This window comes from Sus scrofa, chromosome 4 (assembly GCF_000003025.6).
Source record: "Sus scrofa isolate TJ Tabasco breed Duroc chromosome 4, Sscrofa11.1, whole genome shotgun sequence".
Taxonomy (NCBI): domain Eukaryota; kingdom Metazoa; phylum Chordata; class Mammalia; order Artiodactyla; family Suidae; genus Sus; species Sus scrofa.
Genome location: NC_010446.5, coordinates 9,028,036 through 9,055,937, shown reverse-complemented (window position 1 = coordinate 9,055,937; position 27,902 = coordinate 9,028,036). Strand labels below are relative to the sequence as shown.

The 27,902-nt window shown below is 49.5% G+C and overlaps 2 protein-coding genes across 6 annotated transcripts in view; one reads left to right on the top strand and one right to left on the bottom strand.

The window, feature by feature from the left end:
• EFR3A (EFR3 homolog A) overlaps nt 1–2,499 on the top strand; it is an 83,851-nt gene extending 81,352 nt beyond the window's left edge. For 3 of the 5 annotated variants that reach the window (XM_021088900.1, XM_021088902.1, XM_021088898.1), the window contains one exon: nt 64–2,493. In XM_021088900.1, the coding sequence (XP_020944559.1) occupies nt 64–169 (106 nt within the window). In that variant the 3' untranslated portion in view covers nt 170–2,493. Of the gene's footprint in view, nt 1–63 lie in introns of all 5 variants that reach the window. The other 2 variants (XM_021088901.1, XM_021088899.1) reach the window with 1 other exon arrangement.
• OC90 (otoconin 90) lies at nt 1,435–27,455 on the bottom strand. Its single transcript, XM_021090617.1, has 14 exons — nt 27,239–27,455; nt 25,701–25,766; nt 24,034–24,090; nt 22,338–22,512; nt 20,088–20,200; nt 17,403–17,531; nt 17,209–17,250; nt 15,927–15,977; nt 13,182–13,226; nt 12,815–12,868; nt 9,815–9,931; nt 9,114–9,285; nt 6,184–6,290; nt 1,435–3,862 (listed from the first exon to the last, which is right to left on the bottom strand). The coding sequence occupies exons 1-14, from the start codon at nt 27,453–27,455 to the stop codon at nt 3,567–3,569; spliced, it is 1,641 nt and encodes a 546-aa protein (XP_020946276.1). The 3' UTR covers nt 1,435–3,566.

The following is a 27,902-nucleotide window of genomic DNA, read 5'->3' as shown; positions in this document are numbered from 1 at the left end:
TGCTCTGTGAAGTGAACAGCTTTTCAACACACCCGCTGACAGTGCCTGGTTCTTCTTTTCCAGTCCTCCTCCCAGTCCATCAGGGACCCTCGCCATCACTTCTGGGCACGCCCAATACCAGTCTGTCCCAGTCTACGAGATGAAGTTTCCAGATCTCTGTGTGTACTAAGTGGCTCAGGAAGACCTCAGCATAAAGCCTAAAAATGAGTGCCAGGCTGAGGTTTCAGGGTTTACTTGATGTTTGTTAACATACGTCTTGAAAACTACGATGGAACTTACCTTTTACCAAATGCTTGGCATATCAGATTAGAAATTTTGCAACTGTAGCATATGATTTAGAGTACTTTTGAAGATAGGTTTATGCCGTGTGAATTTTTTTGAGGTTCCTGATGCTTTTTAAAATTGAACATACATTGGCCTCTCATTAATTCGTTGTTAAATAGTACATTAAATTTTTTTTCACAAACATGTAATTAAAAAAAACAACAAGCCATCAGAGGGTTGAAGGTGTATGAAGTATTTACAGTATTTCTTAGACATCTATACAGCTGTGTAAAATTAGAACTGCTTTTTTCTTTATCTGCAATGCAAAAGCAAAAACATACAACTGTATTCCTAATCCTGGGGCTGCAAAACCGTTTTGTGATTTTTCGTCCCCATGTTTTAGATATTGTGATAGGCACCCCTCAGTTAGTTTGTTAGAGCAAAAAAAAATATGTGGCCGTCAGTCCTCGTCCTCTTTATGGTAATAACATTCACTGAGTAATATTCCTAGAATGTGACCCTAAAACCTCCATACTTTAAAGTGTCTGGTTCTTACGATACTGTGTTTTCTGCCAGGTTTGACCATTCTACTTGAGAGTCTTAGAGCTTGCTCTTAGAGTACCGAACTGTGCAATATTTTTTACATCATAAGATGTATTAGTTTACAGATTACGCTTTGAAATTATAATGGTATTTTGTGTGGTTCCACTAATTAAATGAGCTATATATTTAGTATAGAAAAAAAGACATTTAAAACAGCTAATAGTTCACCTGTGAAGAGTGCATACATTTTTATTTCTTTTAAGAGCACATTAATTTACATTTTTATACTGTGCATTGTTTTAAATCCTCATAGTCAAAAAATGCCCCAAATGGACTTTTAATTTTTAAGATTTGAACTGTAACTTGTGTGCATCTCTGTTTATGATTCGTGATAATTATATTTGAAAAGAGTGCCTATGGTTTTAGCAGTCGTCAGTTTAAACTTGTGTTGATTTAATCTACCAAGATTACACATGCTAACAGAAGGTGTTTCCTTAAAATTATGTACGTTTTAGTGAATTCCGTCACATGGCAGAATGAACAACTTTCTTTTCAACTCTTCCGAAATCTCTTAGGACATTCTTATGAAATAATCTGTTTATAATTCTCCTATCTTTTCAGATTTGATTCCTTTTTACACAAAACTATATACATATCAAATATTGTAGTCCCAAAATAATTTAGTTTCTAGCTTTTGCTTTTGTTTGAAAAATCCCAGTGAAGAATGGCCTGTTCCTCCTTTGGGTTTAGGGTTCTTTGGGCACCTTTAGCAGAAACAAAGTTAAGGAAGTAATAATAGGACCAGCATACTTGAAACTCTTGAATATTTAAACCAAAGCACAGCATCTTTAAACAACTTGCAAAAGACCTTAGTCTTTTAAACCTATAAAATGATACTCAAACGTCTTGCGTGGTTTAGTTACCTTCTCAGTGTAGATAAACAAGACGCTGTTTTCTGAGTAACTGTGCCGTCACCACCGGGGGACTAAATGGCCCCTTGACCAGGTAAAATGGTTCACCACTTAATAGGCCAAGTTTTACCTTTGTTTTTAATTTCCCTTTTTTCTTCTCTATTTTTAAAGAAAGATACTAACTTTTGATTTTGCATTAAAAAAATCTAAGCAGGGGGACAGGCTAAAACAAGCATCATCCACTTGGATGTCATTTTATAGATTAACACTGTGTGCTTTTGTATAAAATATATAATTTAATAGTATAAGAAAAGAAGATATATATTCATTTGCACTCATGCAAAACAAACTTTGCTCTACGAAACTCACATTTCTCTGTGATTTAAAACTGCATGTGTAGCATGTAAGAGAAAATCATTTCAGTTAATGTTTATCACACCTTTCTCTTGGTCTGTTTGTAAACGGTTGATTTGGGTTTTTTGGGGTTTTTTCCTGGTTGTAGTTGTTATTTTTACACAGTAAACTTCTATGTATCCTAGCTTACTGAGCTGGTCTTTGTTAACAAGGATTCCCAAGAATTGGTGGATTTTTCCTTTGACTTGTCCCTTCCAGGAGATTGCAGGACGTCCTGCAGCTGATAGGTATGCATGTAGTCTATCATATTGCCAGTTTGGATATTGAAAGTTTAGGATTAGTTGAAGTTCACTGTATTGCTATATTTTTGTAGATATTTAAAGTCTTAATAAAAACTGTTAATCATTCTCTTTTTGCTGTATACTGTTGCCTGTATCATTTATTTTTTTACCTTGACATTGAACAGTTAACATTTAAACATCCCTCCTATACTTGTGTTGTCTTTGCTTATGTAGAGTTGTTGGAGTCAACCTGAACACACACGCGCACACTCTTCCTAAATACCTTGAACTCATTAGCTTTTAGAATCATAACACTCTACTAGCAGTTCACTTCCCCTTCCTCACAGTATTTCCCTGCTTCCTGTCTGAAAATGGAACTACTTTGTTTTATTCATGCCGGTATATGTACTAAATGTAATGAAGGGAGTTCTTTCGAAGGGTAAAAATTCACTGTGCAATTTGTATGTAAGCAATAAAACAAAATCAAACATTTCTGTATAAGTACATTTTTATAGTAGCCATTGCATTATTTTGCCTTAGTTAAAAATGTTTGGCCTCACCCATGGCATATGGAAGTTCCCAGGTCAGGGAGCGAACCAGGGCCACAGCAGCAACCCAGTCCTCTGTGGTGATAATGCTGGATCCTAAACCCTATTTTTTAAAAATCAATTTATATTGCCAGACTCAAGACAGGCTTAGCAGTGGTTCTTCATGGCGGTGGCTGTGGTACATGGCCACTCTCTTCGAACGTCCCAGAGGACCTGTCACCTCAGTCTCTGGCATACATCTTTGGGGGATTTGTTGGTGACCGTAGGTGATCTTATACCATTGATTAAATATACTCCCTTCTCTCTCTTTTTAGTGGGAAAAGTAGCTTTTAGTGATTAGAGACTGGAGGTTCCCCTCCCCTTTCTCTGTCGTCTCCCCTTTGCAATCTTATTCATGTACCGATATCCACAACATTTCTTGAAAATCAGACGAAGAAACGTTGATTGGAGTATTTATTGAGCTTTCCCAGCGCACTACAGAAAGCAGAGAACCACCTGTCGCCTGCCTGCTCCTTCAAGTGTGCACCTTCAAGTGTGAGCTGACACACCCATCACAATGCACGCGGGCAAGGGTCCCCCCACCTCTCCCCCTCTGAGCCTCTGGTGAGCAGAAGGGGAGGGTGGAGGCAGAAGGACAGGGAGCGCTGGTCGCTTGCTCTGGGAATCTATCTGGGGCCATGTTGCGGCCTGGTGCCCGTGAGACCCAGGGACCTCCCCAGGAATCTTCTGGTTCTTGTCGGGCCCTCTGGGCGGGGCGGGGCCTCCTCGCTGTTCTCCTCGGAGCTGGAGCCAAGGGAGGAAGCTGGAGGCACGCGGTGGTCCCCACAGGACAGCGGTTCGCCCTGGCAGTCTCGGCTGCCTGGCGACCTGAGGCTTTGGTTATAGAAGGCGGAGGCCATGCACTCGGCCGCCGTCTGGTCGCAGGCACAGAGCAGCTTGGCGCACAGGCTCTGCCCCACACCTTAAGGGGCAAGAAGAGGAGCAGACCTGAGACCCCGCGAGATGGTCGCCGCTTCCGCCCTGTCCTCCCACCTATATCTCGAACCTCTTGGTCCCGCATAAGCTGATTCCTCTACTGGGAGTGTTCTTCTCTTTCTCATCCTGGGTAACCCAGACCAGCCCTTCAAGAATACACTTGGCATCCCCTCCTCCAGAAAGCTACCTTGAGCTCCCCCAGCTAAACGGAGCGCCTATCCCGGGGACTCCCATCGAATCCCACCCTAAGGTTCCTTCCATCACAGGAGAAGTATTTTTTTTTTTTTTTTTCTGTCTGTATTTGTATTTGCTCAATCTGGCCATCCTACTTTATTTCTTGAGTGTTTCAGTTGCATACAGCGGGGTTGGAGTGGAGAGCATCTGTGATACAAATGACACAATGTGTTTGAAGATGCGTACACACGGAGACCTATTCTGCAAGCAATATCCTTGTTGTCTGTGGTTTTCATAGACGGATTTGGTCTACTGTGAAAGTATTCATCAACCACATCAACCAGACGTTTTCTCATCACGCTGACCCACCAGATCTCCTACACTGGCCTTCCCATCAGCCCCAGACACGTGTCCTTGCATCTCCCCAGCGGGAGGCAGAGAGGAGAGGGGGAAGCGGGAGCAGGGCGGACATGCGCAGAAGCCTGTTCCTCAGGGCAGCGCTGCGCCTGGGCCTCGTGCTTTCGCCTTGTGTGCCATGGGCTCCAAGACGCCTTCGTTCTTCACTACCCCACACCTGCATCTGCTGCAGGACACCGTGCTCAGAGCTCACAGAGGGTCGGAACCGGTTCCCCAAAGCCCCCGACTAATGCAAACTACACGTGCAGCTTTGCTGGATTCTGAGACCTGAGAGATGAAGGTTGGACCTCAAGGCATGATTGCGTCACGACAAGTCATCTATCCTGTCACTCACGGGCCCTAAACCTGGTTCCTCATTTTCCAGAGGACAAAGCCTAAATGTTTCATTTCTGGTCTCATGACCTGGCACCTGTCTCCCCAGCTCCCCCTTGCACCACCGTGGTGCCGCCACCTCCACTCTCCGATCCTGAAACACAGAGCCACCTCTTTCTGAAACTGCCAGGAGTTCCCAAAATGCCACGATTTTTCTGTTCCCTTTTCTTGGAACACACACACCCAGCGTGGCCATCTGGGAACTGTCAACTTCTTGGAAACTCTCATTTCCCTGCCCCCTTCTAAAGTTCTCCCCATTGCTCCTGTCCTGGCTGCGAACTCAGCAGGCTCAAAACCCTTTCCCCAGGCTCCCAGACGCCCTCCCACCTAGTACAGGAGACTAGTTAGTACATCGGAGTACAGGAGACTAGAAGAGTCCCTTGCTTGTCTCTCTTCGCTGCAGGCTGTGAACGAAGGAAGGCGGTGATGGTGTCTGCTCACTGTTTTCTAGTTCCTGATGGAGGCGTGTTGGATAAGCAGCTAATTCAGTGAATGAATAAATGAATGACTGGCATGCAGGGCACGGAGGTGAGAGGGTGAACCTCCAAGGCCTGGATTCAAGCAGCCCCAGGCCGGGTGCCAGCAAAGGAATAAGCCCTGAAGGCTCAACCCTGGGGCTTTCCTGGGACAGAAACAGAGGGTGAGACAGACTCTTGCAGGGCTCTCAAGAAATGCTAAGGGGACCACCTTCTTTTACCCTAAAAAGTGTAAGGGAAATGCATCCACTGATGTAGATGAGGAAACGCAGCAGCGAAGAGATGGAGCCAGATCTGCAGGAAGCCTGGCTAAGTGAGTGGGGAGGAGTGGAGATGCAGGCCCAATGCTTCCTCTTTTATGGGGTTCCTCGGGAGAAGGTTTCTGCTTTAGGAAAAGAGACGCACTGGCATAGTGAAGACTCGCTTTCAGTCCGGGGTCCTATGGTTTTACCATCCCAACCCCAGTTCTATCACCTTCTTCTTCCTGATCTTGGACCTCCACTGCCTTCTCTGTGCAATGGGAAGGCTCACGGTGCTACCCCCTAAGATTAGGGTTTGGATGCGCTTGTTCACACTCAATAAGAACTCAGAAGGGCACATGGTAAGCACTCAATAAGCAGGGGTATTGATGTTATTCTCCATCTGCTCTTACAAATGCTGTGACTTTGGTCAGCTGACAGCCTCTTGAACTTGGGTCTCCTTCTCAGTGGAATAGAGGTAGTAAATATGCATCTCGAAGTTAGGAAAAGTATTAAGTCACATTATAGGCTTTAGAAAGGGCTTGGAAAAACATCTATAAGATGAGCTGTGGTCCTGCTGCTGACCTGAATGAAAGAAGAACCCACTGTGCTGGCCCACTGCAACTTACACTTGGGGGTTCCATCCACGCACATCACTGGAGACGGAGGAAGCCTCTCCAGCAGGCAGCCCAGCCTTCTCACCTGCTCCAGGCAGCAGTGATGGAACCAACAGCACCTAAAACCAAGGAAATTCTTTTACTGCCCAGAGCCCCCAGCTGCCCCCCAGAACTCCTAGCAGGCCTGCTCCTCACACACTCCCTCCAGAAGTGAGAGAAGCCGGTGCCTCCTTTCCAGTGCCCACTGGGCTGATATATGTCCACACCGAGGGCCGCCACGGATGGCTGTTCAGGTTGTACACTGCACAAAAACGCCAGATCTAAGGCAGTGTTGATCACACTGGATGCATCATTTTTTTTTTAATTTTGTATTTTTGTTATGATTCTGTGGGCCGAAAAGATGGGTGACTTGCATAGTTATCATAATAATTTTCTAAAAGATGGAATAAAGAGTCTTGAGGAAGGGGTACCCCTTTTAGTATACACAGTGGTATGATCTGAGCTAGCAGTGACTCATCCCCTGCAACATTTCAGATAATAGAACATTTAATCTCCATTCATAAGGCACCCCCACCCCCCGCCTTGTCCCTAGCTTTAAGACAGAGCAAAGTAACGATCTTGAGCAAAAATAAAGAATTGCTTCTAGGAAGGTGTCCAGCATAGAGAAAGACTCGGGAAGTAGATGAGAGTGACTCATGGGCTTGCTTTTTTAGACCCACTCATCTGGCCGGATAAAGCCTCTCAGACTCCAGTCCATCTCTCAAAAATGATGAGCATCCCCAGGGAGCCTGGGATGCTGCAGCTGACAGGAGGCTAAAACTACTCCATCTTGGAGACCACAGCTGGAGCAGGGATCAGGCAGAAGTACCACGCGTGGATGGTGCTTATGCTCAGCCACGCATCGGCTTCCCCACCCTTTCTGTGGTGCCAGCAGTTGAAGGAAGAACCCCACCTCTTACATCACCTTAGCCTGTGGCTGGAGGGCCGTGTGGCCAGAGAATGGCAGCCCCTTTTCCACTGTTACTACAGCACAGCCACTATCTCCTGTGACCTTGGGCTGGGGTGAGGGGCTGTAGATAGTTAACCTAATAGAATCTAAAGTCAGCGAGTGAATCGGAAAGCCTACATAATCAAAATACCCTTGAAAATTACTCAGATTTCCCAGAATATGAAGTATGCATGGCTTGGAAAAGACACTTTTGGAGAAAAGCGTATCATTTGACTATTCCTTAGCCAAGACTCTGGCTTTTGGTTTTTCAATTTCATCCTTAGGCAAATCAAGGAAGCCATCCCATAACTCACTTGCCTGCCTGGGCAAATCTCCTATTTTTGTGAAGTAAGGTCAGAAGTCAGGAACCCTCCTAAATGGCACCCCCACTTTCTTTCCAAGGGGTTCAAGAAAACGCAGAGATTACTGATGCCTCGATCTCTTTCCTTTTTTATTTTTTCTTTTCTTTTACAGCTGCACTTGAGGCATATGGAAGTTCCCAGGCTGGGGGTCAAGTCGGAGCTGCAGCTGTGACCCACGCTGCAGCTTGGGGCAACACCGGATCCTTAACCCACTGAGCGAGGCCAGAGATCGAACCCGAATCCTCACTGACACTATGTCGTGTTCTTAACCTGCTGAGCCACAGCAGGAACTCCTAATTTTCTATTTGCAGTATCTCATTGAACATCACGGACTCGGCAACAATACTTAAATTGTTCTCTGTCTTGGACAGTAGAGGGCGCACGGCTGCGCCCCGTGGTGAAAACACACTTCTAATTCCACCGTGTCGTATACACTTGGTGAGAATAAAAACTTCTTTAGTGTTACCTGATGGGAGGTAAATGGTAACGTTTGTCTGTGCGGCAGAGCCCCTGATCTCACCGAATTCCCTGCGGAGGATGGATGATGGGGAGGGGCCGGCTGTGCAGTGGGGACAGAGGTCTGTAGGTGGGTGCGTAATTTAGCCATTCAGATGCCACGTCACCTGCAGGTGACATGTTCCACGTTCCTGCCATTATTGAATCCTTTGTATTGACTACCACAAGGCTTGTCTTTTCCTCTTTTTTTCACAATCAGCTACAGTTGTTGACCCTCCCTGCAACCCCATCATCAGAGGGGGGCTCACAGCATTTCACTGCAAAGCTCTAACTGGCCGTGGATGCAATGAGTCTCCACGTGGGATCCCGTCTTTAAACCTGATCAGCTCGACCCTCGGACTAGTCCCTCCAGCTCATCTCCAGGTTGAGTTTTCTGTAGCTGCCTGTGTCCCCACGGCGTTTGTTACATGGGTGGTGTTTTGTCGAATTGTCCCTTTCACTATGTCAGCTCCTACTGGGCAGAGGCAGTTTGCTTTGATCTGCTTGGTTTAGGTTTAATCCTTTTTATCTCTCCGCCACCTAGCACAGGGCCTGAACAGAGCAAAAGCACAAGGAATGTAGCTTGAATGCACTTGTAAATGAAGGAGCGAATTAATGAATGCATGACGTCAGTGCAAATGCTTCCAGGAGTGGTAGATATAAAATTTAGCAGTTACACGGAAACATTGTAAAGCTAATTTCAATGTGTCGTCTTGCAGAGCAAGTCAACTAGGGACCTCAGTTCTACATGTTGCTCATTGCAAAATAGGTAGATCTGGAGTCTTTTGAGGTGTCTTTGCAGACTGACCCTCTTAGAGCAGTTGGGCAGTATTTGTGGTGGAGCTCTAGACTCTCAAATCGAAAGATCTGGATCTATCTGACTCTGTCCCTTCGTGGCTGAATGACCTCAGACAAGTCAGCCTCTGAGCCTCAGCTGCTCATTGGGAAAATGGGACTATAGAGGCAAGGGCCCTGCAGAATGAGATAATGTAACAGCAAGTTTTTCTGAGCCTAAAGTGATATGTGATGTACTGGACAGTTATCACCTCTCGCTGCAGCATCAGCACCACCCGCCCGCCACCCTCACCCGGAGGTACCTGTCCAGGGCATCCCTCGGCTCGCCTTGTCCTTCTTGCCCACAGTAACAGCCATAAGCTTCAAACTCCTCCGGGCACCGGGCCGTCAGACACAAGAGCATCTCTCCAAGCTGTGGCATCACCCAGGTGTTGTCCCCGTTTCCCCGGTGCAGGAAGGTGAACCTGTCACAGGCTGATGAGAAACGAGGACCGCTTTGCTCTCTGTCTCTCTGCTTGCCTCGTCCTCTCCCCGTCTCCTCTGTGTACAACCTGGGCTAAGCTAGGCGAAAGGCCCCTGTGCAAACCCGGTCATCATAGCTTTGGCGGAGGAAGCACCTTACTTCTGCGCAGCCCCCTGTGCAAGTGCCTTGCGTGTGTGGAGAGCAGCAAAGAGAAGGATCATCAGAACCCAAGTGTTTCATTCTGTCCAACAAACCATGGTGCTTCCGATGCCAAGCTGTCCTTCAAGGGTCAGGAAGAGCGGCGAGAGCCCTCAGTCAGGGGTTCCCTGCCCCGGCTCGCCTCCAGCAGCTGCTGGCTACAGGCCAGTCCTCGCTGAGCCTCCGAGTGCTCGTGCGGCCCGATGGATGGCGCCCTCTAGTGGCATCAAATGGGAAGGTTACAGTGCCAGGCTGGGGCCTGCGGGGTTTGGTTTCGGACCTAACCGGAGGTTCTCCAGGTGGCAACAGCACGGATACCACTCTGCCTGCTTCTCTGCTCACCTTTTCCAGATGAGTCCTCGGGTCTGCTTTTGACGGATGACACGGCCACCCCCAAAGATTTAATGCTGGTGGGCACGATGGTTACACCTTTCGCTGTGGCAACCATTTCTGCAGATCCTGAAAACACACATTTTTATGGTCCATATTCGACCAGCAGTGGAAGAAGGCACGGTGCCATTCATCTGCTGACCCAGGCGGAGTTCCCAGCTCTGGGTGAGGCCTGGGCATCTGACGGGGTCTTTCCCTAGGCCCGCCAGGTTGGTTTCTTCCTTCTTGGGGGCTTCTGTCTGCTTGTTCAGCACTCCTGGCAGGTTAGAAGCAGCCCTTAGCGGCTCTGTCTTAACCTCAGTCTCCTGAGTTTACGTCCTGCCCAGTTCTCCAACCCCACAGAGAAACCCATTAGTTACTTCCTATGTGCTCCAGGGAGCTGGAAACTGACAAAGACTCTCCTTCACCAAACCTGCCCCAGACTCCCCTCCATCCTTGCCTGTAAGAACCACAACCTCTGGGGCCCTGTCCACACCGAGAGCCTGGAACAAGCCCCAGCCTGGTTTCTAACACCAAGGACAGCGGTGTCTCTGGGACGACCCAGTCCCCTGCTTCTCCTTAAGATGCTGCCTGGGAAAGCTCAAGGCCGTCATGAGAACTCACTGCTTGAGATCCACACCTGCCTTGCCCAACAGGTCTCTTAAAACAGCCCCCCATGTCTCTTTGGAATTTGCCACTTCCCTGACTCTGCTGGAGCCCCTGCCTGCTCCCCTCCCTCCTGCCTCACTCTCGGAGATGCCCCGTCACCTCTGCACAAGTCAGAGTCGTACTCAGTTTATTCTGAAGCCTCCCAGATGCTGCAGAAACAGGAGTACAATCTGTCTTGCCACCCTTAACAGACAGCGGGCTCCAGGAGTCTGACAAAACAGCAGGCTCTAGGAGTCTGGCAGCAGAAACCAGAGAACACAGTGTTCCAGAGAAAGAAATCAAGTTTAAGTTGAAGCTCAGTCACATGCTAGATGTATGACCTTGGGCAAATCCCATAGCGTCTCTTATTCTTCATTTCTTCATTAGTAAAACTGTACCAATAACACTTGCTTTTTGGAGTTCCCTGGTGGCACAGTGGGTTAAGGATCTGGTGTTGTCACTGCTGTGCCTCAGGTCACTGCCATGGCGTGGGTTCCATCCCTGACCTGGGAAATTCTGCATACTGCAGGGGCAGCCAAAAAAAAAAAAAAAAAAAATGCGTGTTTTGGCGTTTGAATAATCCTTCTAGATAAATGCCTAGCGATAAGGAAACAGTCAATAGTAGCCATTAGATTTGCTCAGTAATGTGGAGCCATCAATACATCTAATCTAGAGTTAAGGACTCTCCAGGTGGAAAGTTCTACAGGTGATGGAGCTGATGGACCTCCCGGAAGTCCAGTGTCTGCTTCCTGTTGAGTCTGAGTCTCCTGCTAACTCCCCATCCCCGGCCCTGGGGAAGAACATTCTTTTTTTGTTGTTGTTCTTTTTAGGGCTGAACCTGCAGCATATGGAAGTTCCCAGGCTAGGGGGTGAACCCACATTCTCATGGATAAGAGTCAGGCGCATTACTGCTGAGTCACATTGGGAACTTCCAAAAGCATTCTAGATTATTGACGGTAGTCAACTTTGAGGTGCCTACGCTCCCCTCAGATGAGTGAATTTTCTGCTAATCCCATTACCACGACTGGCCACCCAATTAGGGGATAAATTCCTCCTGTCCCCTCACCTTTCACACTGAGGAGGTCCTGGTGCACCTCGGGGCAAAGCTGGCCAAGTCCCAATACCGATAGTCTGACACTGATGACCTATCTCCACCAATCTGGTTAAATTTGGAAATTCTGTCCAGGCCTGGGCCAGCCTCTCTCAGCCCCGAGGTGAGAGGCCAGCCCAGCTCAGGTACAAAAAAGCACCACTTTTATTATTTATCAGCAGGAATAAATGAAAAATCATGAGCTACCGTTTTTTTTTTTTTCTATTAAAAACGGATAGAGGTTGTTTTGTTTACTTGTTTTTCAATCATAGCGCCCCCTATTGGCCATAGCAATGTGCATAGGAGTGTCAAGTGGCTCCATGTTTCTCCGGAGCAATTTGGCAGCATATTGAGAGCCCGAACATACCTTTAATCTAGCCATTCAACTTCTAGGCATTTATCCCGACGAATTAATCCGAAGGGGAGAGGCACAGAGAAAGAGCTTATCTATTCTTTATAAGAACACATGTTAGAAATGATTGGCTTCACAAATGACGGGATTCTACACAGGCACATTGAACAATCTCTAAAATTCATGTTAAAGAAAAATATTTCCTGCCAGGGGAATATCATCTCATTGGATGACATGATACAACTCGGACAGCAAAACCATGGCCGCCAAGTGATCTTAAATTCATGTTATTTATGTTCAGAGACGGGCTCGATGGTGGCAGGGGGACAATGGAAGAAGGCATCTTCAAATATTGCTAATAGCTATCTTTATAATGTGCATTTAAACAGAACACAAAGTCCAGTTTTCTGTATTTTTCTAAATGCATCTTTTTAGCAGGCAAGTGTCTCTTTCTCACTAATGAATGGATCTATCTTTTGATTTCATTTGCCTACTTTTTTTTTTTTTTCTTTTTAGGGCTGCACCTGCAGCATATGGAAGCTCCCAGGCTAGGGGTTGAATCGGAGCTACAGCTGCCAGCCTACACCACAGCCACAGCAATATAGGCTCCGAGCTGCATCTGCGACCTACACCACAGCTCACGGTAACACCGGATCCCTAACCCACTGAGCAAGGGCAGGGATCAAACCCACATCCTCATGGATATTAGTCGGGCTCGTTACTGATGAGCCACAACAGGAACTCCTGTCTGCCTACTTTTTTGGGAGGGGGTGAGGTGTAAAAGCAAATTGACTTCAATGATTTCTTTCATTTTGGGGAACACACTTGATTTCATAAATATATAGGGGACCAGCAAAAGGTGGATGAAGTTGAGTGTGCTTACCTGGAAAAGGTGTCGCCTGAGCATCGTCCATCCCTCCCTGGTCTTGGCCTGGTTCTGTTCCTAAAAGAAGAGAGAGGGAGTGGGCATTAAATTCAGCCCATCTCATCCTGGTCTCCAGAGGCAGCTCCCATCCCACTGGGCACAGGAGGCAGCTCTTTGCTCTGCTCCTGGACACCTCCCAGGAGAGCCAGCGAGGGCAGGTCAGTTTAATCTCCCAGAGCCTCTGTTTCCTAAATAATCTGTGAAATGGGTATAATAATATTTCCTCTGCTCTGCCAAAAGGTGGTCACCAGAATTGAACACGAATATTTAGATGGCATTTCTCCACGGGTTCCACGCCGTCCTCCTCCGAAGTCCCCTTGCTTACTTGTCCTGGGGAGCGTGGTCAGCCTGTCAGCTGTCTCAGCAGCCACTGTAAAAAGAAACCACCAGAGTTCCCGTGTGGCTCAGTGGTAAAGAACCTGAGTAGTCTCCATGAGGATGTGGGTTTGATCTCTGGCTTTGCTTGGTGGGTTAAGGATCCGGCATTGCCATGGGCTGTGGTGTGGGTCGCAGATGCGGATCAGATCCTGTGTTGCTGTGGCTGTGGTGTAGACCAGCAGCTGTAGCTCCAATTGGACCCCTGGCCTGGGAACTTACATATGCCACGAGCGCAGCCCTAAAAAGACCAAAAATTAAAAAAAGAAAGAACGAGAAACAAACCACCCAATCTCAATTATCAACCAAGCTCAGCACCTTAGCCACACAGAGGAGAGAAAACCCAGGGCAATCTGATCGGAAACTGTCTAGAGCTTGTTTCTCCATTAGGTCCTGGTTCAGGGGACAAGAGGCCAGATCAGGGCCAGTCCTGTGTTAAGCAGAGACCAGGAAACGACCTCGTCAGGAGAAAGGGCCGTTATTTCCTCTAGTTGAAGAAACTTTGCCGAGAAAGGCACTTGAGAGGGAGTTTGGTCCAGATGTAAGGACACAGGCAGTGGAGGGCCCAGACCCCAGCCTTGCCACCAGCTCTGTGCTTGGACAACTTGTCCTTCCATCTCAATTCCCATCTTAATATGGCAGTCATAGCCATCATTTACTTAGGGTCATATGAGTATTAAATGAGATTCTAGGAGTTCCCTGGTGGCTCAGTGGGTTAAGGATCCAGTGTTGATACTGCTACGACCCTGGTTACAGCTAGGGGGGTTTGATCTCTTGATCAGGAACTTCCATATGCCACTGGCACAGCCAAAAAAAAAAATGAGATTATGTATTTTAGGCACATTGTCCTGAATCCTGCGTGTAATTTGACCTTCATTGTATGCAGTTTTTATAACCATATGAGAATTTCTGGAAGAAGATGCTGGCCTGAAATCTTCTCAGGCTGTCCCACTTAATTCTTCTGTCACCCCAAAGGACAGGTATATCCATCAGTTTCCAAGGAGAGGTAAACTGTGGCCCAGCTGTGTGTCCATTTTTGTCAATAAAGTTTTATTGGCATCACAGCCACATGCATCCAGGTAGGCTGTTTTTCCTGCTGCAGCGGCAGAATTAAACAGTGGTGACAGGGACCCTCTGGCCCACCCAGTCTAAAACATCTACTTTCTGGCCCTTAACAGAAAAAAAAATGTGGATACCTGCTTTATGCAAAGTGGAAATGGAAGCTTAGAGAGATTTAAACCCCTCTTCCCAAGTCGCACAGCTGAAAAATGAGAGGGCGGGGAACCGACCCCACATCTGCCTGACTCCCCAGCGTGATTTCTGCCTATGACGGTGAGAACAGTTTCAAGCCCCTTTATGTCTTTCTCACGAACTGCTCCACCTGCTCCTGCGTGACTCACCTTCGGGCCCACATTCAGGCCGCCCCCTCCGCGGAGGGCACTGCCAAGGTCCTGGGTGTGAGTGCGTGTGTGTTGGAACGTGTACATGAAGAAAATGGAAAATGTACAAATTGGGGGTTATGTTGTGACTGTCTGGTGAGGCCGTGAAGCCCACAGCAAATTCTCCATTTAGGAAGGAAGTGGCTGCTGCGAGTTAGGCTGGGTTTGCCTGCGGCTGGGGGGTGGGGGTGGCTGGGGAGGGTGGCTGGGGGAGGAGGGGGAGCATACGGCAGAGCTTTGCTTTGGTGTTCCTCTCTTCTCTGGACACGGACTCCAGTGCTCGGGCTGGCAGGAAGCTGCCCTTGGACGTGGAGGACGGCAGGGGGTGAGCCCGGGAGCCTCTGCCTCTAACCTTGCAGAAGCAGCAGCACCAACAGAGCGGAGCAATAAACAAACCTCTAGGACCCTGGTTGTGCAGCCTGTGATCTCCCGGGGGGGAAAGAGTGGCCAGATTTCACAAATCAAACCCCAGGATGCCCGGTTAAATTGGGATTTTGCATGAACAGAAAATACCTTTTTAAGCAGAAGTATGTCCCATGCAAATTCTGGGAGATATATATATATAATATATATTTAATTGAAGTATAGCTAATCTACAATGTTGTCAATTTCCACTGTACAGCAAAATGATTCAGTTTCACATATATATTTGCTTCACGTTTTTTCCCCGTTATGTCCTATCGTAGGATAGTGAATATAGTTCCCTGTGCTCCACAGTAGGACCTAGTTGTTTATGAATTCTTTATATACTAGTTTGCCTCTGCTACCCCCCCAATTCCCAATCCATCCCCCCCCATCCTCCTCCCCCTTGGCAACCATAGCCTACCCTCTGTGTCTGTGAGTCTGTTTGTAAACAGGTTCATCTGTGCCACATTTTGGATTCCACAGGTCAGTGATACCCTCTGGTGTCTGTCTTTCTCTTTCTGAGTGGCTTCACTTAGGATGAGAATGGCTAGGTGGGACATACTTAGATTTACAAAGCATCTGTTGATCCTCTGAAATTCACCATCAGACAGTGGAGGGTGGGGGTCCTGTGTTTTATCTGACAGGTCTCTGGAGGTGAGAACAGGAGTGTGGGAGAAAGTAGAGGAGAGGTCTGGGGGTTGGAGGAAGTGAAAGAGGCTCTGAGTGTACCTGAGGCCGTCCCTCTGCAAGCCCAGGTGGGGGCACTTGTGGGGAGCTAATCCCAGCAAAGCAGGTGGGTGGTACGATCAAAACACGGGTGTCTGGGTTACACATGAGTCTCCTGTGCTCACCTTCTCCAGAGAGAGCCATCAGGCTGGAGTCCGTGGGCTCCACACCGTCACCTGGAAAGAGAGGCCCCCAGTAGCAATGAGCGATGGATGCAGTGTCGCCACCAAGGACCCAGGAGGGACAGCAGGACAGGGGAGGAAGGGGCTGGAACAGAGAAGGGCTGCTTGTCCTGCCTCAGGATAATCCTCGGCTTCTCTCAGACCTCCCAGGACACAGGATGCCCAGCAGGGCCCCAGCTCAGGAGGGGCTCCAGCCAGGGAGTCTGGTGGGGAAGGTGGCACCTTCAGACACGGGCTGTGGTAATGAAAGGACGGCAGACTCCAAAGGTGTGTGGCTATGGAGTGTGGTCCCAATTCGAGGAGGCCTCCGTTCAAATGGGAGGCAGGAAAGGTATGTATGTGGAAATTCAACTCGCACGCCCCCCCACACGCACACATCCCTGCAGGAGCACATGCACACACACACACACCCACGCACATTCATGGACACGAGCACACACATATCCAGGCACACACAGACACATCAGCTTCCTCTTGAACACATACTGCAGGACCAGTTCTGAGAAAGAGACCCCAGCCGAGGGAAGGGAGGGATGGCTGCTCGGCCGAGGTCCACCTTGAAGTTCCCGTCCCTGGGTACCACAGTGGGCATTGGGACTAACAGATGGTGGGGACTTTGTTGAAAAAGGAATGATGGGCTTAAACCAAACTCCTGCTTTTCTCATAAGATGCACGTTTTAGAGTCAGCATTGTCCCTAGCTTAGTTCAGCAGACGATTACTAAGAGCCTGGCTTGTCTTAAAAAGTGGTGCACAAAAAGCAAGCTCCCCTTCCAGGAGCTTCCACCTGTACCCAGATAGCTCCTTGTGCTGCAGGCTCTGGAGGGCAGAGGAGGGAGGCAGCCAGTCCGCCCCTGGGAGGCCTCAGAGGCCAAGAGCTCACCCGGCCAAGAGGACACTTGCCCCGTTTGAGCCCTGGATCCTGTCCTGTTCACACAGCTTGCCAGGGCTCTGACTATAACCGAAGGAAAGAACTTGGGGTCTGCATCCAAACTGGATTAAATTCACACCAGTCTAAGGAGAAAGGGCCACTGGATGTTGAGTGCAAATAGGGTTTATCTCCGGCCCGGGGGAGGTGGGCACACCTTCGGTGCCAAGGGGTCACTCCGGCTTCGGTGAGATGGGCTGGGGGAGGGGGGTACCTCCCTGCTCCGCTCCCTGCCCTACTCCCATCAGTAATCAGGCCCCTGTGGTTCCTGCAAAAGCAGCTTCCTGAGAAGGCCTCACCTCTGGGCAGAAGTGTCAGCAGCTCTTTGCTGCTGGTCATCTCTGAAAAGAAAACACATGAGAGGAATGGATTTGGGGAGTGTTAGAAGGTGCTGAACTTGGCATCCGACAAAACACAGCAACCACTGGTCCCAGACCAGCTCTGGCCCCAGACTGGCCACCCCATCGCTGATGCCCAGCCTGGATCTTCCTACCTGGAGGCTGAGCCAGACACAGGGAAGTGTCCAGAAGGTTCAGGGAAGTGTTGATGGTGGACCGAGCCAGACACTCTATGGCAGCCTTGTCGCAGGAACACAGCAGGCGCTCACACGCGTCCCCGGACTCTGGGCACCGAACAAGGGCAGAGCAGACGGGAAGACCTCATCAGGAATCCCAAGGAGTGATGCAAACCCTAAAATGCACTTCCTTCTGCCCCGGAAAGGCTGCTTCTCTTGCAGCTTTCTCCCCTGCTCCTTTCTGTTGTGGGGACCCAGCCTGGGAGCCACGGGCCTCCCTCTGTCCCGCACTCATGCTCCATCCATCAGGCCATCCTACTGGCTCTGCGTTCAACCCATCTGGGTCTGACCACCTGTCCCTACGTCCACACCACGACCCAGCACCACCCCCGGGTTACGACCATGGCCTCCCGCTTCCCCAGTCTAATCCCCTGCTGCCCAGTCTGGTCTCACGGAGGAGCCAGAACAATCCTTTAAAACTCAGGTCAAACCACGTCTTTTTGGGTGTGTTTACAACCCTCCAGCCACTTCCCCACTCAAAGGAAAAGCCATTGCTCCTCCTCCTGCTCCTCCCTCGTCACCCCACTTCTGACTCACGGTCCCCTAGTTTCTTTCTTTCTTTTTTTTTTTTTTCGTCTTTTTGCCTTTTCTAGGGCCTCTCCGGCGGCACATGGAGGTTCCCAGGCTAGGGGGTCAAATCGGACCTGTAGCCACCGGCCTACACCACAGCCGCAGCAATGCGGGATCCTTAACCCACTGAGCAAGGCCAGGGATCGAACCCGCAACCTCATGGTTCCTCGTCGGATTCGTTAACCACGGCGCCACGACGGGAACTCCAGGGTCCCCTAGTTTCTGAGCCACCTGGAGCCCGGGGTCCTCCAGCCACCCCCATGTACCCGCAGGCTGGCTCCCTTCCTCTAGGTCTTGGCTCCTTGGCCGTCTTCCCAAGGGGGCGTCTCCTGACCTCCTCATTTCAATAGGAAACAGCCCCCAGCCTCCCTTGGCCGTTTCTCTGATTTACAGTCCTCCCGAGATCTTGTCGCTGTCTGACACACTATGCCATTTGTTTCTGACATTCTCAGTGTCCGACGACCAGGAGGAGACCCTGGAAGGTCAGGATGCCCCCAACACGCAGGCGACTGTCTCACACATGGGGCAGGTGCTCGGCGCCGACGTGCTGAGTGAAGGAATGAACTGCGTTCTCCGCGTTCTGCGTGTTCCTCTCCTGTAACTTACATCCTCCCTGATGCTCTGAACCCCAGCCAGTCCATGCCACCCGGACTTTGGGGCCAGTCGAACCTGGGTTCAAACTCTGGCTTTCCACTTAGCAACTGTGTGTGACTTTGGGCTAGTTTGTTTGTTTCTCTTTTTACAGCTGCAGCTGCAACATATGGAAGGTCCCAGGCTAGGAGTTGAATCGGAGCTGCAGCTGCCAGCCTCCACCACAGCCCCAGCAACGCCAGATCTGAGTTGCATCCATGACCTACACTGCAGCCTGTGGCAATGCTGGGCCCTTAACCCACTGAGCCACAGTGGGAACTCCCTGGGAGAGTTTTTAATTTCTCTGAGCTTTCCTCTCCTTGTCTGAAAACCATGGATAATGATTGCCATCTAAGAGGGTCATTAAGATGATCAGAATTCCTGTGACACCCACGGCATGTGATAGCCACTCAGAAAGGATGGATCTGGAGTTCCCACCGTGGTGCAGCGGAAACGAATCTGACTAGGAACCATGAGGTTGTGAGTTCAATCCCTGGCCTCACTCAGTGGGTTAAGGATCCGGCATTGCCATGAGCTGTGGTGTAGGCTGGCAGCTACAATTCCGATTAGACCCCTAACCTGGGAACCTCCATATGCCCTATGTGGCCCTAGAAAAGACCAAAAAAAAAAAAAAAAAAAAAAAAAAAGGATGGATCTAATAGGTTCCCTAGAAAAGACCAAAAAAAAAAAGGATAGATCTAATAGGTTCCCCAACATGCCACAGCCCTCTTCCCTCCTTACCTTTGCCTGGTCTACGTCCTCTGCCAGGTGGTCCAGGGACATGAAATAAAATTCCTTGAGTCACACAGCAAGGGAGGTGGAGAGCTGAGATTCGAACCTCTGTGTGCCTAGTTCTTAACAACCATCACAGCCTTGTTCACCCACCATGGCCTCTACCTCCACTGCCGCCACTGAGTTCTCAACAGATACCAGTCACAATAGTCACTGTTTGACATTTAACATGGCTTACATTTTTAGAGTGTAACTGCCTGACCTGGAAACATTGTTTAATTCAATTTAACTTTATTAAAAAGTCTCTGAAGCAGGTTTTCTTCTCCCCATTTTGAGGTTCCCAGTTGTTCAGTAATTGCCCCCAAATCACACAACCAGTGCCTCAGTAGCAAATGACTGACCCTTCCCACGTTCCCAGGGTTGCTCCAAGCGTAAAGCTGTAATTCACACAACCTGCTGATCAACTGTAGCTTCCAATCCAAAAGCAGTTGTTAAGCCTCTACCCCATGCAAGGTACAGATGCCATGGATCTGGCCCTCGTCGGGCTTAAGTATACAGAGTGATGCTGCCACCAGCGATGATGACAAGGGTGAACCCTAGACGCCTGGGCCTGGGGACTCCCTGAGCTGTCATTTCTCAACCCAGCCTCCTGGGACGCATGGAGATGCTCACCGCATGTGACACTCTTGCTGACGCAGTTGACGTCTGTGCTAAGCTTGCTGGGGTCTTGGAGACAGTCCATGTCAGCAGCCTCCTCGTAGCACCTGCGATGCTGGAAGCAGCAGCTGCAGCAGAATGGGGAAGGGTCAAGGTGAGAGCCTGGGTTTGGATTAGAAGAGAGGCAGGTGGTGCATGATCATTCTGGATCTCTGGGTGGTTCCTGGTAGTGGTCTGTTTCAAATACGTAGTACACACACACACACACACACACACACACACACACACACACACACACACACACACACGATATCTGAATTGAATTATAACCTCTGCAGCAGGTGCTGTTATTATTAAGAGCAGTTACATATGTGAAGAAGAGACGCATACAGCTCTGTAACTTGTCTAGGTCAAGGTTGATCACAGAGAGAGGCTGACACTAAATAAGGGAGTCAGATGCCTCTTGCAGAGCAGGTAGGAGGTCAGTAGAGACCAATGTAAAGATGACAAACCTGCGGGTAGCTGGTGGCCTTGGGCAAGCTGCTAAGTTGCTCACGCTACCTAACTCATAAGGATTTTGAGGAGTCAAGAGTCTAACTCATAGACCCTGCCATGTGGTAGACACTTGATAAATGATAGCAATTATTTTTGGAATCTGGCATGCAAGTTCAAGGTGGAAATAACCTGACTTCCAGGAGTCTGGACATCCCCAACTTCATCAACTGAACTGTGTAAAGTCATTGAACTTGGGTGTGAGCCACATTCTGCCAGTTGTGTCCGTCAATGCTTTGATCATTCGGACGGTGATGAATTACTGCTTCATGTCTCTGACTTCCAGGTTTCCCAGGTACTTTAGTAATTGAAGAAAGTGGTTGGGGGGGACTCGAAAGGCTACTACAGTCGCAGAAATGGTCCTGGCACCCTGCCCTGAGCAGAATCAGCCTCCCCTTATGAAAGTCAATGAGCTGGTCAGTGGTCGGCTTGCCTGTGGTCCCAGAGATGGAACTTGCCATGTTGGTTTGGAAACAACAGACACCAAGGGGACGCCTGCCTTATCGTGTGGGAATCTGTGCAGATGAAAGCACACACTCCTTCACACTGGAGTCAGGCACAAATCTAATACTAGTGAGGTGTGGACATGATCCTGGAGGCGAGGCGAGAGTGGGTTCAATTTCCTGCTTCCATAGTTACTGTTGCTGTTCCTATGACTCCAGTTCTACTGCTGCTGCTGCTGCTAATACTAACACTACCACCACCACAGCCACAGGTATGCTAGCAGGGCTGCTGTTACTGCTGCTATTACTACCACTGTTACTATTAATGCTACTATAGCGACTATGACAATTGCTACTACTGCTATGGTGGCTATTATTACTACTATTACAGCCTCACTATGACTGCTGCTACTCGCACTCCGATCACTAGTACTCTGGCCCCCGGAACGTTGTTACTGTCGCTACCGACCCCTGATCCTCTTGAGGATGTAATAACACAAGGAGAATCCAATCGTTTAACTTGTATTTGGTCCTGTCATCCTACATCACAGCTGTATGAGTTAGGTATTATTATTACTACTTCCATTGAGTAGATGGACAAACCGGAACACAAAGCAGTAAAATAACTTGCCTAAGGTCACAGAGCCCCTAAGAAACAGAACCGGAATTACCGGGTCATAGGTGAAATGCTTTAAAACAGAGGAGTTCCCATTGTGGCTCAGCTGTAATAAAGTATCATGAGGATGCGGGTTCCATCCCTGGCCTTGCTCAGTGGGTTAAGGATCTGGCGTTGCTGTGGCTGTGGTGTAGGTTGGCAGCTGCAGCTCTCATTCAACTCCTAGCCTGGGAACTCCCATATGCTGCAGGTGCAGCCCTAAAAGAAAAAAAAAAAAAAAAAAAAAAAAAAAAAAAAAACCATTCCAATAGATACGGAGCTCTAACCTTGTGACTCAGAAGGTTAAGGATTTGGCACTGTCACTACAATGGCTTGAATCACTGCTGTGGCACAGATTCAATCCCTGGCCTGAGAACTTCCACATGCCATGGGCACTGCCAAAAAAACCCCAAACTAACAGATACCACCAAATTGTCCTAAATGACCTTCCTGCTACTAGTAGCTGTTTGCCAGACGCTTCTAAGATTTTAAATTCTGTTGTGCACACCCACATACACCCGCACACAAGCAGAGTACAGGGAGTTTTCCGCATCCGTGCTCCACCCAAGGCTCAGCCAGGCCTCCCTGAGCTCACTCACCTTTGGTCTTGCTCACCTGTCAGACGCATCCACAGGCAGCCCTTCCATCTCAAACCTGCAGGCACAGCCATAGTCTTCGAAGTCCCGGGGGCAGAGCCCAGCCACGCACTTCATGCCATTCACGAACCGGAGCAGCGCGGGGAAGTTGGTGAAGACAGCCTGCAGCCAGGTGAAGTGGGATCCCAAGCAGTCTGGGGGCGGGGGGAGTACACCAGGAACCAGAGGTGAGGAGGGAGCCCCCTTCTCGCATGGGTGGTGCCTCATCAACCTAAGCACCTCCTCAGGGCTATTCTAGAGATTGAAGGGAGGCAGGTGTACAAGCTGTGGTCCCTGCGGGCTGCCTACCAGACAGCCATTCACCCTCTTCCTTACCAGCAAAACTGGGAAGTACTCAAGGATGATGAGCCTCCTCCCCAAGTCCCCGGGAAAGTTTCACAATCACTCTCAGCTCATCCCTGACCAGCGCTGGTCTAGGGCTGAGCATGAGATCCAGGTGTGGCTCCAAAAACTTAAGGGGGAGTCTTAAGCTTTGGGGCAATATTTAGAAGCATTTAGGCAAAATTTCTTCCATAATAAAGCACAAAGGCGTGTAAGATAAGCGTTTTGATCTATACTTTTCTCCCTCCTTGCATGCGGTAAGGCGAGGCTGGATGGAACTGCAGCAACCACTTTGCAGCCATGAGGTCCTAAACCTAAAGCTGAAAAACCATTACGTCTGGGGCAGCAGTGCGACAAGATAAAAACAAGCTTGCTGAGTCTCTGATACCTGTGTAACCTACTGCACCAGTCCTGGTGCCTTCCGAGGGCTTTGTGAGATAACTAAATGTCTTTATTAGTTAAAGCACTGTGAGTTTGCTCAGTGGATCCCGAATGATACAGTCCTGGCAAAAAAGAGCTATAACTCAGTACACAGAGATAATAATTTGGGGGCACCTACTATTCTAATAATTTGGGGGCCCCTACTATGTGCCAGAAACTGTTAGATGCTTTAAATTGCATAGCAGTTCAAATTGGTAGAGTAATGCTTTAGAAAGCTTCCCTTTGGTCTATTATCCCTTACACTTCTTGTTAAACCTGCAAGGCAGGTGCTGTTCTGTCGCCTCAATTTCTGAAGATCAGAGACAGGCGCCCCCACAATGATGATTTGCCCTAAACAAAAATGCTCTTGCAGGAGTTCCCGCCATGGGCCAGTGGGTTAAGAATCCAACTACAGCAGCTCAGGTCGCTGCAGAGGTGAAGGTTCCATCCCCAGCCTGGCCCAGTGGGCTAAAGATCCAGTATCAATAGGATGCTTCTTAAGCTCTCTGTGCATTTACAAGTCGAGAAGGAAAAGCAAAACCACTTTGGTGTGGGGGGGACTAGGTTCTGGACTCAGGACCTTGTCCCTTCTAGCTGCGTGGCTTTGGGCAAGTCCCTTAACCTTAGGCTCAGTTTTCTTGTCGGTAACACGGGGACACCATCCCCTCCTGGCCAAGCTGTGGTCAGGATGGATGAAGGAAGGTCAACGAAGGCACCTGCCAATTCCGAGACTCCCCCTGAGATGAAAGGTGCCCCTATTCTCATCAGAATCTCAGTCAGATGGTTTGGAGCTGCTGGGGAGGCCGTGGGAGGGCAGAGGGCAGAGTCCAAGGCCCTGGTGATCTCCTTAGATGCCCCCCTCCCCAGGATGCCCTGACACCTGGGAGATAAGAGCAAGTTCAGATTGAACTTACCAAAAATTTCAGCCACACCTTCCACATTTTTAAACACACCATTGAAGAACGTCATGTCTAAGTGGAAGGAAGAGAAAATAAAGAGACTTGGGGTCTCCCCTTCTGCTTCCCTGCCCACGCCCTGGAGGAAGGGTGAGTAAAACCCCTTCTGTAAGGAGAGATTTGACCTTGGGCTCACTTTCTAGTAACACAGGTTCCATGGATAAGACCAAGCATGAACTGTGTTGCTAGACAACAAAGCTCAGTGGTTAAAATAGCCTCCGGGGGAGTTCCCGTCGTGGCTCAGTGGTTAAAATATAGGAACCATGGGGTTGCAGGTTCGATCCCTGGCCTCACTCAGTGGGTTAAGGATCTGGCATTGCCCTGAGCTGAGGTGTAGGTTGCAGACGCGGCTCAGATCTGGCGTTGCTGTGGCTCTGGCATGGGCTGGCGGCTTTGGCTCTGATTAGACCCCTAGCCTGGGAACCTCCAAATGCCGCAGGAGCGGCCCTAGAAAAGGCAAAAAGACAGAAAAAAAAAAAAAAAAGGCTCCTGGCCTGGCATCAACTGTGGGTGAACTACAAACATCTGGTGGGAAGTCATGGGTCTGGGTCTCCATTGGTGAGAGGGCTCTTGTGATTGGCCATGTCCCTTCTGGGCGTCCTAGAAATTCTGCCTATGAAGTGGTCCCTAGAGATATTGGCTCCTATGGAGGACGAAGCTGCTAGGCCAGGGCAGGTCCTGGGGCTGCTCCACATAAACCCCATTTCGCTTTAGACCCGCTGTGACCCAGGGACTCCTAGCCCTCCTCGTAGATGCTGCCGGGCTACTTCTTGCTAAAGACGAAAGGCTGGCATGGCCTGCTGGCACACTGCACGTCCTGGTCTTGACCCTCTAAAACCCAAGTGTGGCCTGTGAGTCTGAAGTCTCCTGGAGGAAGCCCTCCTAGCGGGCACTGCCCTTCCTACGGGGGTTACGCCGTTTGGAGAGAGGCCGCTCTCGTTTGGCTCTGGGTGGGACTGATCGCTCAGCTTGCCTGGGCTCATGCACGAATCATTTGGTTGACTCAGCTCCCTTCTCTGAAAGCTCAGAAACAGCCCTCGATGCGGGGTTAACTGCACCAGCTGGCTCCCTATGCATCAAACTCTTCAGCGATGCCTGTGCAGGAAGCCACCTGAGAAATCTGACAGTCCATCACCAGGAAAACCTTCCCTTCTCCAAGGGACAAGTACTGATCCTGCTTTCTAATGACCAGGGCCCTGCAACGCATCATCTTTCTCTTTTTGTCCTGCCTTTTCGTGCAGGGACCAGACAACCCCCATTGATCGACCCATTCACTTCCTTCTCCTGGTTTCCCCCTTTCAGCTGCCCTTGGACATGCACTGAGCGTTTTTAGAACTTTGTCTCAAAGCAGAAACCAGTGGTGGGCCAGACACCAGGGTGGACTGTGAGGGAGAAGCTTCTGAAGACTCACTGGAATCATTGTACCTAGAGGTCCCACAGCTGTAAGTGAGTCTAGGGAATATTCAGAAGGGATCAATTCCTCTGCCCAGCTAGGTCTCCTAAGACGAGATCAAAGAATCCTGGCAGAAAAGGCATCTTATTTTAAATATATGAAAAAATAATGTTCTCAAGTTAAGAAAAAAATTAAAAGCCTAAATGTAAATATTAACAACAAGAATCCTTACTGATATTTTCTGAGAGTCCTGGGGGCAGCTCCCGTGGAAGGTGTGGGGTGTCCAGAGGGTGGCCCCCTAGAATGGAGGAGGAGAAGGGGATTAGCACGCATAAGGCCACGGCCCCCAGGCTGGGCTGAGGCCGGCAGGTGGCAGCCAGGAGAGCAGTGAGGATGCTCGTAAACTCAATTCTATGCATATTTTTCTAGTATCTGCTCTGTGCCAGATCTCTGTGGTCAGCTCTGAAAGAATCCAGAGGCGTGGCTGACTCAGGCTGGCTGACCCCTACTGACCATGTCGGCTTAGTTTTAACCACACCACGTGGACGTCCCTCCTCCCTCCCTCTTGCCGTGTTGGGAGACTGGCTAGTCGCCCGGCCTCTGAGTCCCATGCTCACCCGCATCCTCTAGTGACCTCTCCCACGGCACCATGCATGCCGAGGCTCAGTCTCCTTACGTGTGGGTCCCCGATTACACTCCGAGCACCTGCAGGCAGGAACCTCACGACGGCTGCAGCGCCAAGGCTCAGCACCTCACTTGGCACATCCAGTGTTTTTGGAGAGGGTTAAAGGAAGCCATAAAGAATGACTTGGGGCGTTCCCGTCGTGGCTTAGCGGTAATGAACTGGACTAGTATCCAAGAGGATGTGGGTTCGATCCCTGGCCTCGCTCAGTGGGTTAAGGATCTGGCATTGCTGTGAGCGGTGGTGTAGCTCGCAGATGAGGCTCGCTCAGATCTGGTGTGGCTGTGGCTATGGTGTAGGCTGGCAGCTGCAGCTGTGATTTGACCTGTAGCCTTGGAACCTCCATATGCCACGAGTGTGGCCCTTAAGAATAAAGAATGACTTGGAAAGGCTGAGATGGGAGGCCTGGAGGCCAGGAATGTTTACAGTGACTGTGTCATCCAGGACAGAGAAAATGATGGTCTTACTTTAGACACAGGACTGCAAACCCAAATCTCTCCAGGGATCAGGCAGATAATGTAAATGGGAGCATAGTCCAGAGCTGGGAGGCGATAGGGATTGGTGGGGCCTGTGGAAAACTAAAGATCCCCAGGTGACAGTGGCAGGGGCAGCTGTCACTCAGCCCTGGGCCTTGGAGAAGGAGACCCACAATTCAGATTCTTCAAAATGTGCTGGCTATAAACCAATTATAATGAAAAACATAAAAATCATGTTTTAAAAAATGTGCTGGGAACCTGAATTTTGGGTAAAAATTTCCCATTTTAAGCTCTTGGCTTAAATTTCAAATTTGAAAAACAGGTCTGAGGAGTTCCCACTGGGGCACAATGGGGTCGGCCAGCATCTCCAGAGCACAGGATGCAGGTTCGATCCCTGGCCCAGCACAGTGGGTTAAGGGTCCGATGTTGCTGCAGCTGTGGCTTAGGTCTCAGTTGAGGCTCAGCTCTGATCCCCTGCCCGGGAACTCCATATGGCGCGAGGGGCAGCCTAAAAAGAAATAAAGTGGCGGGGGGATGTCTGTAGGCTGATTTCTGTTTGCGAGTGAAAGGAAGATGCTTTGGGTGTGTGCAGAGGGGTTAAGGGGCTGGTACTCCGTCTGGGCCAGCCAGGCATGAAGTCCAATGCTCCACTTTTGGTGTCGAGCAGGGCTCCTCTCGGCCAGATGCTCGGCATGGTTCCCAGGGAGGCGAGTTCCCTCCGGCCCGAGCACGTGGGCTGTAGGGCAAGGGCGCCCTGCAAATCACGGGCTTTCAGACCGGGAGGGAGACCCGTGGCCTCAGCACCCTTGGAGCCCATCACAGAGCCCATGCCATTGCTCCGGCCAATTTTACATTTGGCATAACTGCCCCAGGAACTCTTCAATGGATACACCAGCCAAGAGCTAAGAATGCCTGCTGCCCACTTCAGCAGCAACAGAAGGACATGGCCTGCTGCTTGATAGTTACTTTACTGGCATTTCCTTGGTGCCCTGATACCATCTCTGCCCTGGAGGGTGGGGAGTGACTTTATTACCCAGATGTGCTAATAAGGGGTGTCTGCTCCTCCCCCACGCACTCCCACGCACTTTCAGGAGCAGCTAAAGGGGTCCCCCTGGCTTTCAAATTGTTTATCCCAGAGTTTTGAATGAGTTTACTCACAAAGTCCAGAGGGTAGGGTGTGGGGGGAAGAGAAGGACGGTCAGAGGCAACATGAGGACAGAATTTACCAGAATAAAATTGGTTCTGATTCAGAGTGTCGTTATACACGGAAGGTGAC

Bases quoted from the DNA above. Each gene is read 5' to 3' on its own strand.
- OC90 (XM_021090617.1), bottom strand. From the start codon at position 27,455: ATGGGCTCTGTGATGGGCTCCAAGGGTGCTGAGGCCACGGGTCTCCCT. The intron at 20,201-22,337 runs GTGAGCAAGACC...ATTCTGCTGCAG, and splicing joins CCTGTGGATGCGTCTGACAG to CTGCTGCTTCCAGCATCGCA. The intron at 12,869-13,181 runs GTAAGCAAGGGG...TTTTAGGAACAG, and splicing joins GACCACGCTCCCCAGGACAA to AACCAGGCCAAGACCAGGGA.